This window comes from Pecten maximus, chromosome 1 (assembly GCF_902652985.1).
Source record: "Pecten maximus chromosome 1, xPecMax1.1, whole genome shotgun sequence".
Lineage (NCBI taxonomy): Eukaryota > Metazoa > Mollusca > Bivalvia > Pectinida > Pectinidae > Pecten > Pecten maximus.
Window position 1 is genome coordinate 1,033,837 of NC_047015.1, and position 15,285 is coordinate 1,049,121.

A 15,285-nucleotide genomic window follows, 5' to 3' on the forward strand; every position below is an offset into this window, starting at 1 on the left:
GTTATGGTGCAATGTTTAGATGTTTTAATGGTTATTATGGAGATAAGATTTTTATAATATATGAATGTTTTGTTGTAAATTAATGGTTAAATATAATGTGTATGTTTTAGTAAGTTAAATGATGTTGTTAAGAGATTATGATTTGTAAGTATTAATTAATGTGCTTTTAAAGAGTGATGTTGTAGTATTATATGATGGTAATGTTAGTTTGTTCTTAAAGTTTTGTAAGTAATTAATGATGTTTTATTTAGGTTAGATATAATGGTGTTTAAGTTAAGATAAATGAAATGATGTTTTAATTAAGGTAGATATAATGATGTTTTAGTCAGGGTAGATATAATGATGTTTAATTCAGATAGATATAATGATGTTTTAGTAAAGGTAAATATATTGATGTTTTAGTTAAAGTAGATATAATGATGTTTTAGTTAAGGTTAGATATAATGATGTTTTAATTAAGATAGATATAATGATGTTTTAGTTTAGGTTGATATAATGATGTTTTAGTCAGGGTAGATATAATGATGTTGATTTAGGGTATATATAATTATGTTTTAGTTAAGATCGATATAATAATGTTTTAGTTAGGGTAAATATAATTATGTTTTAGTTAAGGTATATATAATGATGTCTTGGTATACCATCTCGAAATGTCGCAGTGGCCAATTTTGTATCAAAGCTTGACCAATCAATTTTAATGGGTGTTAATATTTGCTTTAATATACGTTATTATTTGCTGTGTTTCAAATGTAATAATTGTATGTATAAGATAATTTACACAGGTTACTGTGTCAGGTAATGTACACGTCCCTGTGTCAGGTAATGTACACGTCCCTGTGTCAGTTAATGTACATGTCCCTGTGTCAGGTAATGTACAGGTCACTGTGTCAGGTAATGTACATGTCCCTGTGTCAGGTAATGTACACGTCTCTTTGTCAGGTAATGTACATGTCTCTGTGTCAGGTCATGTACATGTCCATGTGTCAGGTAATGTACATGTCCCTGTGTCAGGTAATGTACATGTCCCTGTGTCAGGTAATGTACACGTCCCTGTGTCAGGTAATGTACACGTCCCTGTGTCAGGTAATGTACACGTCCCTGTGTCAGGTAATGTACATGTCTCTGTGTCAGGTAATGTACATGTATCTGTGTCAGGTAATGTACACGTCCCTGTGTCAGGTAATGTACATGTATCTGTGTTAGGTAATGTACATGTCCCTGTGTCAGGTAATGTACACGTCCCTGTGTCAGGTAATGTACATGTCCCTGTGTCAGGTAATGTACACGTCCCTGTGTCAGGTAATGTACACGTCCCTGTGTCAGGTAATGTACATGTCCCTGTATCAGGTAATGTACATGTCTCTGTGTCAGGTAATGTAAATGTCCCTGTGTCAGGTAATATACACGTCCCTGTGTCAGGTAATGTACATGTCTCTGTGTCAGGTAATGTACACGTCTCTGTGTAAGGTAATGTACACGTCCCTTTGTCAGGTAATGTACATGTATCTGTGTCAGGTAATGTACATGTCTCTGTGTCAGGTAATGTACACGTCCCTATGTCAGGTAATGTACACGTCCTTGTGTCAGGTAATGTACACGTCCCTGTATCAGGTAATGTACACGTCCCTGTGTCAGGTAATGTACATGTCCCTGTGTCAGGTAATGTACATGTCCCTGTGTCAGGTAATGTACACGTCCCTATGTCAGGTAATGTACATGTCCCTGTGTCAGGTAATGTACACGTCCCTGTGTCAGACCTACGAGGCCATACTTAATTAAGAGACGATTACGTGGTCAGGTTTTGATAACATAGCGTAATAAGGTCAAAGTTAGAAAAACATTAATATATGTTAAGTTTCTGGAATAATATATGAATTAATAATAAATTATCAAATACCTTCTAAATATGGTTAATTTCATGGTATAATATATGAGAATAGGGGAAAACGTTTACACGTGTCCGCATGTACATCCCTGTCAGGTATTGTTCAGGTATCTTTCTCCGTGTATATTATGCCATAAACTGCATGTATGACATATTGGAAAATATCCACATATATACTTGTGTGACACAACGGACGAATTCCTACATATATACTTGTTTGACACATTGGAAAATATCCACATATATACTTGTTTGACACCTATAACTCGAGCTTCTCTGTACACTGATTAAACGTTAAATGGTTGGCACAAACACGTATTAAATCATCAAATTATAAAACTGCAGCCTTTTTATAGCTGATTATTTCTGTTACACCTGTGACGAAATCACACCGAGTACAACCACGCCCTCGCTTACAGAGCCATACGGGTAGGCCTCCGTATTAAGGATGTCAGTGCTGGTTATCAGTATTGGTCCGACTGGAGGTGTGCTGTTTACGGCGGACCGTCCAATATGTTGTTTCTCGGAATTCTAATGTGGATAAGCGCCATACAGGCACAGGACAGTCCCGTTCTGGTGGACGTAAGTGTAGTCCAGATAGGATGTCCATTTTTTGTTTTTGTACTTTCAATGGAAATATATTTATAAATCAACAAAACAGTAGATTATGTACAAAACAGAAGGTTAAGTGATTATATTCCAACATTGATGTTTGGTACTGGAATAGTAACAGCAGTGTTTAAAATCAGGCAAGTTTTCTATTCTGCAGTGATTAGTTGAATACAATAACCCGGACATTCTAGTATTAAATACCTGTGTGTGAATAAATCATCTATGCTAGATTAACAATACGAAAGTAGTGATATTGGAAGGCATACAGCGTAGGTGTAAATAGAAATGTTATATATGTTTTCTACTGTTTTCTAACGTGGCGCGTCCTTATGTTATGATATGTAACATGTTATTCCAGAAATTACACTGAGATTGAAAATGGTACAATTATGTAAAACTACATAATTGAGAATTTATTTTGTAAATATCAGTGTTTTTCATTTCTATATTTCACAGAAATATTCTTATTTCTGATAAAGTTTACTTAAATCCGATGTTGTAATAATATACATACATATATATTTACATTCCTAATGTGGTTTGCTGATATGAACATACCAAGTGAAACCAACAAACATATGGCTATGAAAACCGTATGAAAACCTTGTCTCTCGTGCTGATTTACCACACATAACATCAGAAAAATATCAATACGCTTGAAAAATTGTCCTCGTTTCATTTCTGTAAATTATGTTTTCTTTGTAATCTATTTACATAAATTAAGTCTGATTTAACACAAATGATTGTATTCGATATTATTTCATATCTCTTTGTTTTAAATAACAAGCAAAAAATAAATAGATAAACTACTGCACACTGCGGAGCGGAAGGACACGGTAAACGATGGTGAATAGGCGGGATCTCCCGGCTGTTCTAATAATTTGGCGTTTCGTCGTATACATGACAAATTTTTCTTTTTAATAAAATTTCTCGTTTTCTCGATATAAATTTTTTGAAATCAAGGTTAAGTAAATATATGAATTGAATAGATTTATTTTATTTTATTTTATTTTCATATCCCGTGGCATTTAAAAAATCTATTCAATTCATATATGTAGACACTTGAATAGCATTCCAGATAGGTAAATAAAAAGATAACATTCTTAATTCCCTAACAATGACTTCAATTTAAGTATACCTATTTTTAGACGTTAATTCGGTTACGTACAAATTTGGCTACATACAACTATATAATTGAGAATTTATTTTGTAAATATCAGTGTTTTTCATTTTCTATATTTCACAGAAATATTCTTATTTCTGATCAATATAGAAAATGAAAAACAGTGATATTTACAAAATAGATTCTCAATTATGTAGTTTTACATAATTGTACCATTTTCAATCTCAGTGTCATTTCTGGCATAACACTTATATTAACCATGTCTCTTAAAATAGGTACTGCTGGAATGTAGACATCTAATTTCGGTGATTTTTTAGACAAACCTACTCTCTCAAATACAGATCGTTAGTTGTTGGAGTTATGTAACACTTCGTAAATTATTTATAGAACATCCCGTTGGACTGTGGGGGGTCTAACTGGACTCTGGTAGACACGTGGTGCATCAGAGTGTTTGACCACCGGTCATCGTGGGTACAGGCAAACAGGATTTGTAGAAGGTAGGTAACATGCAGCATTAACCATTGATGGGCTGGATCGGATGTTGGGAGTAGGGGATGGGTGTGTGTTTGGGAGGGGTGTTCCCCATAGTAAACATCTTCTATCAGCAACTGCATCATGCGAAAACGTGAGTCTATCAAAACCTTTGAAAACACCAACGCCACCTGTACATGCAAATTTGGCCTGATTCTTACATTTTCAGCTACGAATCAAACCTGGTTGTTATCGCTGATCGTCAACACCATATCGACATCACCGAACGCGTCATTACTGCGCCTGGTCATTATTGGATTGGTAAGTGTTTCTCGAGCTTGCTTTTTTTTTTTTTTTCAATTGGATCCCTGATCTCGCTTCAAAACGGTTCCGCGACACAGCAGATATCCTCCGGAATCTCCTGTGTACTATACATATGTTTGAAGTGTGACCGAAACGCCTTGTTGATTTCCATCCAGTACACTCTTCACCTCATGTTTTCATGGTCTACTGAAGGTGACAGGTAGATTTTTCTCTTTTAAAGGTGCTATTTTCCTGTGTCTTCTGTCAACAAATCCTTTGCAAATAAATAGTAGGATACATGTATACTCTGAAATTCCGTGGATAAATCCTATACAAAACGTTTTCCTATTATAGGTCTTATTATGCTACAAAATTTGACCGGTGACCCGTGGGTATCGGAAACTGACATTGCATCTCAGTTACCATTGGACACAACTTTGGATACCAATGGGCTGATAACGAAATGGTCAAGTGGTGAGAACGGGACAGTTCTCCAGGGCTACTGGGATATAGGTCAACCGGACCCCTACAGGGGCAGCTGTGTGTACTTGAGGGGCGACAGCCAGTGGAGGTGGGCAGTAGGTAACTGTGATACACCAAGGAAGTTTATCTGTCAGTACGCAGCCTGTCACCAAGGTTTGTGTCGTTCTTAACATTCCACGTCATGTTATAGAACTTACACGTCATGTTGTAGACTGTGTCACACAGATTTATACGTCATGTTGTAGATGAGAGATTAACACATTGTGCTTTTGATTGTGTGACACAGATTGACACATTGTGCTTTTGATTGTGTCACACAGATTGACACATTATGCTTTTGATTGTGTGACACAAATTGACACATTGTGCTTTTGATTGTGTGATACAGATTTACACATTGTGCTTTTGATTGTGTCACACAGATTGACACATTATGCCTTTGATTGTTTCACACAGATTGACACATTGTGCTTTTGATTGTGTGATACAGATTGACACATTGTGTGGTAGATTGTGTCACACAGATTGACACATTGTGTGGTAGACTGTGTCACACAGATTTATACGTCATGTTGTAGGTGAGAGATTAACATATTGTGCTTTTGATTGTGTCATACAGATTGACACATTGTGCTTTTGATTGTGTGATACAGATTGACACATTGTGCTTTTGATTGTGTCACACAGATTGACACATTGTGCTTTTGATTGTGTCACACAGATTGACATGTTGTGCTTTTGATTGTGTCACACAGAATGACACATTGTGCTTTTGATTGTGTCACACAGATTGACACATTGTGCTTTTGATTGTGTGACACAAATTGACACATTGTGCTTTTGATTGTGTCACACAGATTGATACATTGTGCTTTTGATTGTGTCACACAGATTGACATATTGTGCTTTTGATTGTGTCACACAAATTGACACATTGTGCTTTTGATTGTGTCACACAGATTGACACATTGTGCTTTTGATTGTGTCACACAGATTGACAAATTATGCTTTTGATTGTGTGACACAAATTGACACATTGTGCTTTTGATTGTGTCACACAGATTGACATATTGTGCTTTTGATTGTGTCACACAGATTGACACATTGTGCTTTTGATTGTGTCACACAGATTGACACATTGTGCTTTTGATTGTGTGAAACAAATTGACACATTGTGCTTTTGATTGTGTCACAGTTTGACACATTGTGTTGATGATTTTGTCACACAGATTGACACATTGTGCTGATGATTGTGTCACACAGATTGACACATTGTGCTGATGATTTTGTCACACAGATTGACACATTGTGCTTTTGATTGTGTCACAAGCATTTAGATATTGTATCGTTAATTGTGTCACACATATTTACACATCATGTTCTAGACGATGTCACTCAGATTCATACATCGTGTTAAAGACTGTGTCACACAGATCATACAATACAATTACACTTGTGCTGTTGATTGTGTCACATAAATCGACACGTCATGTTGTAGACTGTCTCATTCAAATTGCACAATGTGCTTGTGATTGTGTCACACAGACTAACGCGTCTTGTTGTGGATTGTGTGATGCATATTGTGTTCACACAGATTAACACTTTATGTTGTTGTTTGTGTCAAAACAATTTACAGGTCATGCTGTTGATTTTGTCACAGATTGACACATTGTGTGGTTGATTGTGTGACACAGATTGACACATTGTATTGTTTATTGTGTCACACAGATTGACACATTGTGTGGTTGATTGTGTCAAACAGATTTACTCATTGTATTGTTGATTGTGTCACACAGATTGACACATTGTGTGGTAGATTGTGTCACACAGATTGACACATTGTGTGGTAGATTGTGTCACACAGATTGATACATTGTGTTGTAGATTGTGTCACAGAGATTGACACGTTGTGTGGTAGATTGTGTCTTACAGATTGACACATTATGTGGTAGATTGTGTCATACAGATCGACACATTGTGTGGTTGATTGTGTCACACAGATTGACACATTGTGCTTTTGATTGTGTCACACAGATTGACACATTGTGTGGTAGATTGTGTGTCACAGATTGACACATTGTGTGGTAGATTTTGTGACACAGATTGACACATTGTGTGGTAGATTGTATCATACAGATTGACACATTGTGTGGTAGATTGTGTCATACAGATTGACACATTGTGTGGTAGATTGTGTCATACAGATTGACACATTGTGTGGTAGATTGTGTGACACATATTGACACATTGTGTGGTAGATTGTGTCACACAGATTGACAAATTGTGTGGTAGATTGTGTCATACAGATTGACACATTGTGTGGTAGATTGTGTCACACAGATTGACACATTGTGTGGTAGATCGTGTCATATAGATTGACACATTGTGTGGTAGATCGTGTCTCACAGATCGACACATTGTGTGGTTGATTGTGTCACACAGATTGACACATTGTATGGTAGATTGTGTCACACAGGTTGACACATTGTGTGGTAGATTGTGTGTCACAGATTGACACATCGTGTGGTAGATTTTGTGACACAGATTGACACATTGTGTGGTAGATTGTATCACACAGATTGACACATTGTGTGGTAGATTGTGTCACACAGATTGACACATTGTGAGGTAGATTGTGTCATACAGATTGACACATTGTGTGGTAGATTGTGTGACACAGATTGACACATTGTGTGTTAGATTGTGTCACACAGATTGACACATTGTGTGGTAGATTCTGTCATACAGATTGACACATTGTGTGGTAGATTGTATCACACAGATTGACACATTGTGTGGTAGATTGTGTGACACAGATTTACACATTGTGTGGTAGATTTTGTGACACAGATTGACACATTGTGTGGTAGATTTTGTCACACAGATTGACACATTGTGTGGTAGATTGTGTCATACAGATTGACACATTGTGTGGTAGATTGTGTCACACAGATTGATACATTGTGTGGTAGATTGTATCACACAGATTGACACATTGTGTGGTAGATTGTGTCACACAGATTGACACATTATGTGGTAGATTGTGTCATATAGATTGACACATTGTGAGGTAAGTTGGGTCATACAGGTTGACACATTGTGTGGTAGATTGTGTCATACAGATTGACACATTGTGTGGTAGATTGTGTCATACAGATTGACACATTGTGTGGTAGATTGTGTCACACAGATTGACACATTGTGTGGTAGATTGTGTCACAGATTGACACATTGTGTGGTAGATTTTGTGACACAGATTGACACATGGTGTGGTAGATTGTGTCACACAGATTGACACATTGTGTGGTAGATTGTGTCATACAGATTGACACATTGTGTGGTAAGTTGGGTCATACAGGTTGACACATTGTGTGGTAGATTGTGTCATACAGATTGACACATTGTGTGGTAGATTGTGTCATACAGATTGACACATTGTGTGGTAAGTTGGGTCATACAGGTTGACACATTGTGTGGTAGATTGTGTCATACAGATTGACACATTGTGTGGTAGATTGTGTCATACAGATTGACACATTGTGTGGTAGATTGTGTCACACAGATTGACACATTGTGTGGTAGATTGTGTGTCACAGATTGACACATTGTGTGGTAGATTTTGTGACACAGATTGACACATTGTGTGGTAGATTGTGTCACACAGATTGACACATTATGTGGTAGATTGTGTCATACAGATTGACACATTGTGTGGTAAGTTGGGTCATACAGGTTGACACATTGTGTGGTAGATTGTGTCATACAGATTGACACATTGTGAGGTAGATTGTGTCATACAGATTGACACATTGTGTGGTAGATTGTGTCACACAGATTGACACATTGTGTGGTAGATTGTGTCATACAGATTGACTCATTGTGTGGTAGATTGTGTCATACAGGTTGACACATTGTGTGGTAGATTGTGTCACACAGATTGACACATTGTGTGGTAGGTTGTGTCACACAGATTGACACATTGTGTGGTAGGTTGTGTCACACAGATTGACACATTGTGTGGTAGATTGTGTCACACAGATTGACACATTGTGTGGTAGATTGTGTCATACAGATTGACACATTGTGTGGTAGATTGTGTCATACAGATTGACACATTGTGTGGTAGATTGTGTGACACAGATTGACACATTGTGTGGTTGATTGTGTCATACAGATTGACACATTGTGTGGTAGATTGTGTCACACAGATTGACACATTGTGTGGTAGATTGTGTCACACAGATTGACACATTATGTGGTAGATTGTGTCACACAGATTGACACATTGTGTGGTAGATTGTGTCACACAGATTGACACATTGTGTGGTAGGTTGTGTCATACAGATTGACACATTGTGTGGTAGATTGTGTCACACAGATTGACACATTGTGTGGTAGGTTGTGTCATACAGATTGACACATTGTGTGGTAGGTTGTGTCACACAGATTGATACGTTGTGTGGTAGATTGTGTGACACAGATTGACACATTATGTGGTAGATTGTGTCACACAGATTGACACATTGTGTGGTAGATTGTGTCACACAGATTGACACATTGTGTGGTAGGTTGTGTCATACAGATTGACACATTGTGTGGTAGATTGTGTCACACAGATTGACACATTGTGTGGTAGGTTGTGTCATACAGATTGACACATTGTGTGGTAGGTTGTGTCACACAGATTGACACATTGTGTGGTAGGTTGTGTCACACAGATTTACACATTTTGGGGTTGATTGTGTATTATATATCATACTTTAATTTTAGGGAGCTTTCGCTGTTCTAATGGGGTCTGTATCAATGATCAGAAGAGATGTGATGGCATGGATGATTGTGGAGACGATTCTGACGAGACGTCCTGTCGTAAGTTTCTTGAAATGGTTTATTTTCGAGTGTTTTCTGTGCCATAGCGATAGTTCAGACATAAGGAACAATTCCTCAAGTTGTTGTGATGGCGATCATTTCGGTTTCTGTACCACTTTACAACGATTCCTTTTCCCCTCTGATAACGTAATCCATTATAGCTCTGTAAATGGAAATTGTGAAAGCACCTTCATCAAATTTATTTAGATATGTTGAAGATAAGCAACCAAAACCGTTAATATGACAGACTCTTGCAATGTTTGAAGACTCGTATTTTATTGAACACGTTTCTTTGTGTCCACATATTCCTACACATCAGCCCTCCTGTGCCGTTTACACTTGAGCGGTGACCATGGACAGATTACCTCGCCGGGGTATCCTCAACTTTATCCAAATGGTTCCAACTGTGTATGGGTCATAGAGGGACCGCCATGTAGCATTGTCAAAGTACAGGTATTGACTGTTTATGTTACCTCTATTCTTTTCAATTTTGCCTGATTAGGACATCAATGTAATACTCATGTAAGTTTGAGATAAATATGGAATATGAAATTTAGCATGAAGTATATTTGTTTACAGTTTACAGAAATAGTAACAGAGTCTGATTTCGATGAAGTGATTGTTCTTGTTGGTGGTCGGACTGCCTTGATGTCGGAATACGTGGGCAGATATTCTGGAACCTTAACAAATGTTCAAGTAATTAGTCCAAATAATCTCCTGATTATCAAGTTCACCTCTGACTACTCGAATACATTCAAGGGATTTACAGCCCAGTGGGAAACAGGTAAGTCCACCAGATATACGCCAACGCAAGGAAAAGCCAAGGAAATCATTACTGGAACACTTGTTAGTTAATGAACTTTCCGATAACTTTGAAACGCTTCCCCATGGGAAATTGTAATTTTAGGGATGTCCTTAAGTTAAGGGGTTTGATTGTGTTAAGGGATGTCATTAAGTTAAGGGGTTTCATTAAGTTAAGGGATGTCATTAAGTTAAGGGATGTCATTAAGTTAAGGGGTTTCATTAAGTTAAGGGGTTTCATTAAGTTAAGGGATGTCATTAAGTTAAGGGATGTCATTAAGTTAAGGGGTTTCATTAAGTTAAGGGATGTCATTAAGTTAAGGGATGTCATTAAGTTAAGGGGTTTCATTAAGTTAAGGGGTTTCATTAAGTTAAGGGGTTTCATTAAGTTAAGGGATGTCATTAAGTTAAGGGATGTCATTAAGTTAAGGGATGTCATTAAGTTAAGGGGTTTCATTAAGTTAAGGGGTTTCATTAAGTTAAGGGGTTTCATTAAGTTAAGGGATGTCATTAAGTTAAGGGATGTCATTAAGTTAAGGGATGTCATTAAGTTAAGGGGTTTCATTAAGTTAAGGGATGTCATTAAGTTAAGGGATGTCATTAAGTTAAGGGGTTTCATTAAGTTAAAGGGTTTCATTAAGTTAAGGGGTTTGATTGTGTTAAGGGATGTCATTAAGTTAAAGGTGTGTCCTTAAGTTAAATATTGTCCCTAAGTAAAGGGGTGTCCTTAGATAACGGGGTGTCCTTAGATAACGGGATGTTCTTAAGTAAAGGGGTGTCCTTAGATAACGGGATGTTCTTAAGTAAAAGATTGTCCCTAAGTAAAGAGGTGTCCTAATATAAAGGGGTTTCATTAAGGTAAAGGGTGTCTTAAAGTAAAGGGGTATTCTTAAGTAAAGGGGTGTCCTTAAGAATCATAGTCTGTCAGGATATACATGGGAAGTCAAGGTTAAGAGTCAAATTATTGGTAAATGTCTAGTAACAAATGTATAAAATTACAACCGAGTGTGTGACAGTCTAGTCTAGAAAACGGAAAAAAGAACCACCGGTTCACTGGTAACAGTCTAGTAGGAAATCGGTAGAATTACTACCCGGTATATTAGTAACCGCCTCGTAAAACATGGGTATAATAACCACCGGTATACTGGTAACAGTCTAGTATAACATGGGTATAATAACCACCGGTATACTGTAACACTCTAGTATAACATGGGTATAATAACCACCGGTATACTGGTAACAGTCTAGTATAACATTGGTATAATAACCACCGGTATACTGGTAACAGTCTAGTATAACATTGGTATAATAACCACCGGTATACTGTAACAGTCTAGTATAACATGGGTATAATAACCACCGGTATACTGTAACAGTCTAGTATAACATGGGTATAATAACCACCGGTATACTGGTAACAGTCTAGTATAACACGGGTATAATAATCACCGGTATACTGGTAACAGTCTAGTATAACATGGGTATAATAACCACCGGTATACTGGTAACAGTCTAGTATAACATTGGTATAATAACCACCGGTATACTGGTAACAGTCTAGTATAACATTGGTATAATAACCACCGGTATACTGTAACAGTCTAGTATAACATGGGTATAATAACCACCGGTATACTGGTAACAGTCTAGTATAACATTGGTATAATAACCACCGGTATACTGTAACAGTCTAGTATAACATGGGTATAATAACCACCGGTATACTGTAACAGTCTAGTATAACATGGGTATAATAACCACCGGTATACTGGTAACAGTCTAGTATAACATTGGTATAATAACCACCGGTATACTGGTAACAGTCTAGTATAACATGGGTATAATAACCACCGGTATACTGTAACAGTCTAGTATAACATTGGTATAATAACCACCGGTATACTGGTAACAGTCTAGTATAACATTGGTATAATAACCACCGGTATACTGGTAACAGTCTAGTATAACATTGGTATAATAACCACCGGTATACTGTAACAGTCTAGTATAACATTGGTATAATAACCACCGGTATACTGTAACAGTCTAGTATAACATTGGTATAATAACCACCGGTATACTGTAACAGTCTAGTATAACATTGGTATAATAACCACCGGTATACTGGTAACAGTCTAGTATAACATGGGTATAATAATCACCGGTATACTGGTAACAGTCTAGTATAACATTGGTATAATAACCACCTGTATACTGGTAACAGTCTAGTATAACATGGGTATAATAACCACCTGTATACTGGTAACAGTCTAGTATAACATGGGTATAATAACCACCGGTATACTGGTAACAGTCTAGTATAACATTGGTATAATAACCACCGGTATACTGGTAACAGTCTAGTATAACATTGGTATAATAACCACCGGTATACTGTAACAGTCTAGTATAACATGGGTATAATAACCACCGGTATACTGGTAACAGTCTAGTATAACATGGGTATAATAACCACCGGTATACTGTAACAGTATAGTATAACATGGCTATAATAACCACCGGTATACTGTAACAGTGTAATACTATATCTTATTTTATTTTAGTGACACACAGCGTTCCCGTCACTGGGTTACACCTTGTGGCCAATACGTCATTACAGGAAATGACATCACCATTTTATCCATCATTTTACATCCGTCAATCTCTGGAATGGATCATATCACCAACGCATGCGAGACATGTCGTTACACTTCAGGTAACATTTAAGCTCAAACTCTTAACTCTTCATGTTGACAATGTCTACGAGGGCATTTGTAAAAAACATTTGGTGCAGACTTTAAATAATTTTTATCGCATCCTTTTCGTTTTGACGACCCTAATTATCCTGTTACAGGTTGTAGACTTGGAACTGGACGAAGGCGACTACATCGTTGTGAGACATGACAACATAGATGGTGATGTGATGGCCGTCTATAACTACACCGTGCGATCAGGAATAGTGATTTCCGTCAATAGCCTACACGTGATGATGAAAGTGAAAGCGTCCTATTCCAGACACATCCATCGAGGATTCAGGTTTAGTTACATAGAAGGTAGTTAAAGAAGGGAGATAATTGACGATTGATAGTAGCCAGGGAGGTGACCATCGATTATAGATAATATGTAACAACGGAGGTTATTATTGAACTGGCAGAAAAATAATGGAGACAATAACAACGATGATATATGAAGTAACAAAGAGGTAAATACTGGTATTAAACACGACGCAAGGGAGATAATCGTCGGTAATATATTGTAGATACCCTGGCATTGTGGCTGTCGTGTTAACCGTAGCAGGAGAGGTTATAAATGACACCACATAAAAGTCTAACAAAAGCTCTGTTTGTGTGTTATAAAGATGTGAGAGGAAATGATATGGGGATTACAAAATCCTTGATAGCAACAAGAGAGATATATAATGTGTTTTTTTGTGCATTAATAGGTATTTAACTAACAATTGAGTATTGTTCCGACAGGCTGTGACATAATACTGCATGACGATAATGGGGTTGTATTCTCCCCTGGGTATGGGGTGGTCAGCTACCCCGCCTACCAGAACTGTTCCTGGACCATAACTGCCGCACAAGACAGACAGCTTACTCTTCTGTTTGACAAGGACTTTCATTTGGAGGATGGACATGACTTTTTGCAGGTAGAAAAAGAATGGCTGATTCTAATGCATTGGTACATGATAGCTTTTTCTATTGCCTACAAGGCTGTTGCATGATTGTTTTTCTTTATTGATTACGATTTTATTTGCTTTGATTGCATGAATACGATTTATTGTGTGCATACTAATTTTTTGTAAAAGATTTGTTTTATAATATATTCTCCAAATAGTGAGTGCCGATCTAACGTGAAAAAAAGTCCAGGGGTAGAAAAGAAAAAGTACCCGGGTTCATCATTCTGCAGTAGAAGTCATACTCTGGTGACCGTGTATGTGTGTGTCTGTGTGTGCGCGCGCGCGATTAAAATAAGATGAATGATTTTGATGTAATCACAAAGGCAGCTTCCTTTTTGTTGCAATAAAGGAAATTCATATTAAAAATGAAAATAAATACAGAAGTAGATATCAATAACATTATATAATTTGCTTGGCGTCATTGAAGGCACCTCTTAGGCTGCTGTGGATTGATCAGTAAGCTTGCAAGTATAGTTGTCAAACTCGAAAACGCACTCTGAATTTTTATAATTGAGTATTGAATATTGAAATAATTATATTGCTACTAATGAACTGAAATTGATGAGGGTTTTTTCCAACCCGATTTTCTAGTTTCTGAATTTGGGAAGATTACGTCTATTCACCATTCCACCAAACTTAAAATTGACTGATGTTACCGTCGAAGTATATATATATTCATGTAAACTTAACAGGAATAACTATTATTAAAGCAATAAAGACTGCCATTTTTCGTCATCACATATATCAAGTCGAACAAAGGTATTTCATTGTAATGGCAATGACTGCTGGATATCATCGGAACGGCGAAATAGCACGAATGTTGTCATGAGCTTTGTACAAGGGAACCACATAAAGAGGCGGTACCAGCTATTTTTGCCTGAGAAAAGTAAAAGGAGAGGGAAACCATGTGCTCCGAAAAAGTAGGCATTCTCTGTTACATCGACGACACCCATCATACAAATCTAGGTTAAATCCAATAACTAGAATATCATTCCCTTCCTACAGAAGAATTAAAACGTAAGCTTTTGACCAGGTTTCTGGATCATTTTTGACAGCCTT

The 15,285-nt window shown here is 37.0% G+C and overlaps 1 protein-coding gene across 1 annotated transcript; it reads left to right on the forward strand.

Annotated features, from left to right (window-relative positions):
• The first annotated feature begins 2,398 nt into the window (after window positions 1-2,398).
• LOC117339836 lies at window positions 2,399-14,271 on the forward strand. The gene is made up of 9 exons (XM_033901546.1): window positions 2,399-2,467; window positions 4,008-4,117; window positions 4,321-4,412; window positions 4,749-5,030; window positions 9,648-9,743; window positions 10,330-10,527; window positions 13,109-13,260; window positions 13,399-13,597; window positions 14,021-14,271. Exons 1-9 carry the CDS (start codon window positions 2,399-2,401, stop codon window positions 14,269-14,271), a joined length of 1,449 nt encoding a protein of 482 aa, XP_033757437.1.
• Window positions 14,272-15,285: the final 1,014 nt, after the last annotated feature.

Bases quoted from the DNA above. Each gene is read 5' to 3' on its own strand.
- LOC117339836 (XM_033901546.1), top strand. From the start codon at position 2,399: ATGTTGTTTCTCGGAATTCTAATGTGGATAAGCGCCATACAGGCACAG. The intron at 4,413-4,748 runs GTAAGTGTTTCT...TTCCTATTATAG, and splicing joins GCCTGGTCATTATTGGATTG to GTCTTATTATGCTACAAAAT. The intron at 13,598-14,020 runs GTAGTTAAAGAA...TTGTTCCGACAG, and splicing joins CAGGTTTAGTTACATAGAAG to GCTGTGACATAATACTGCAT.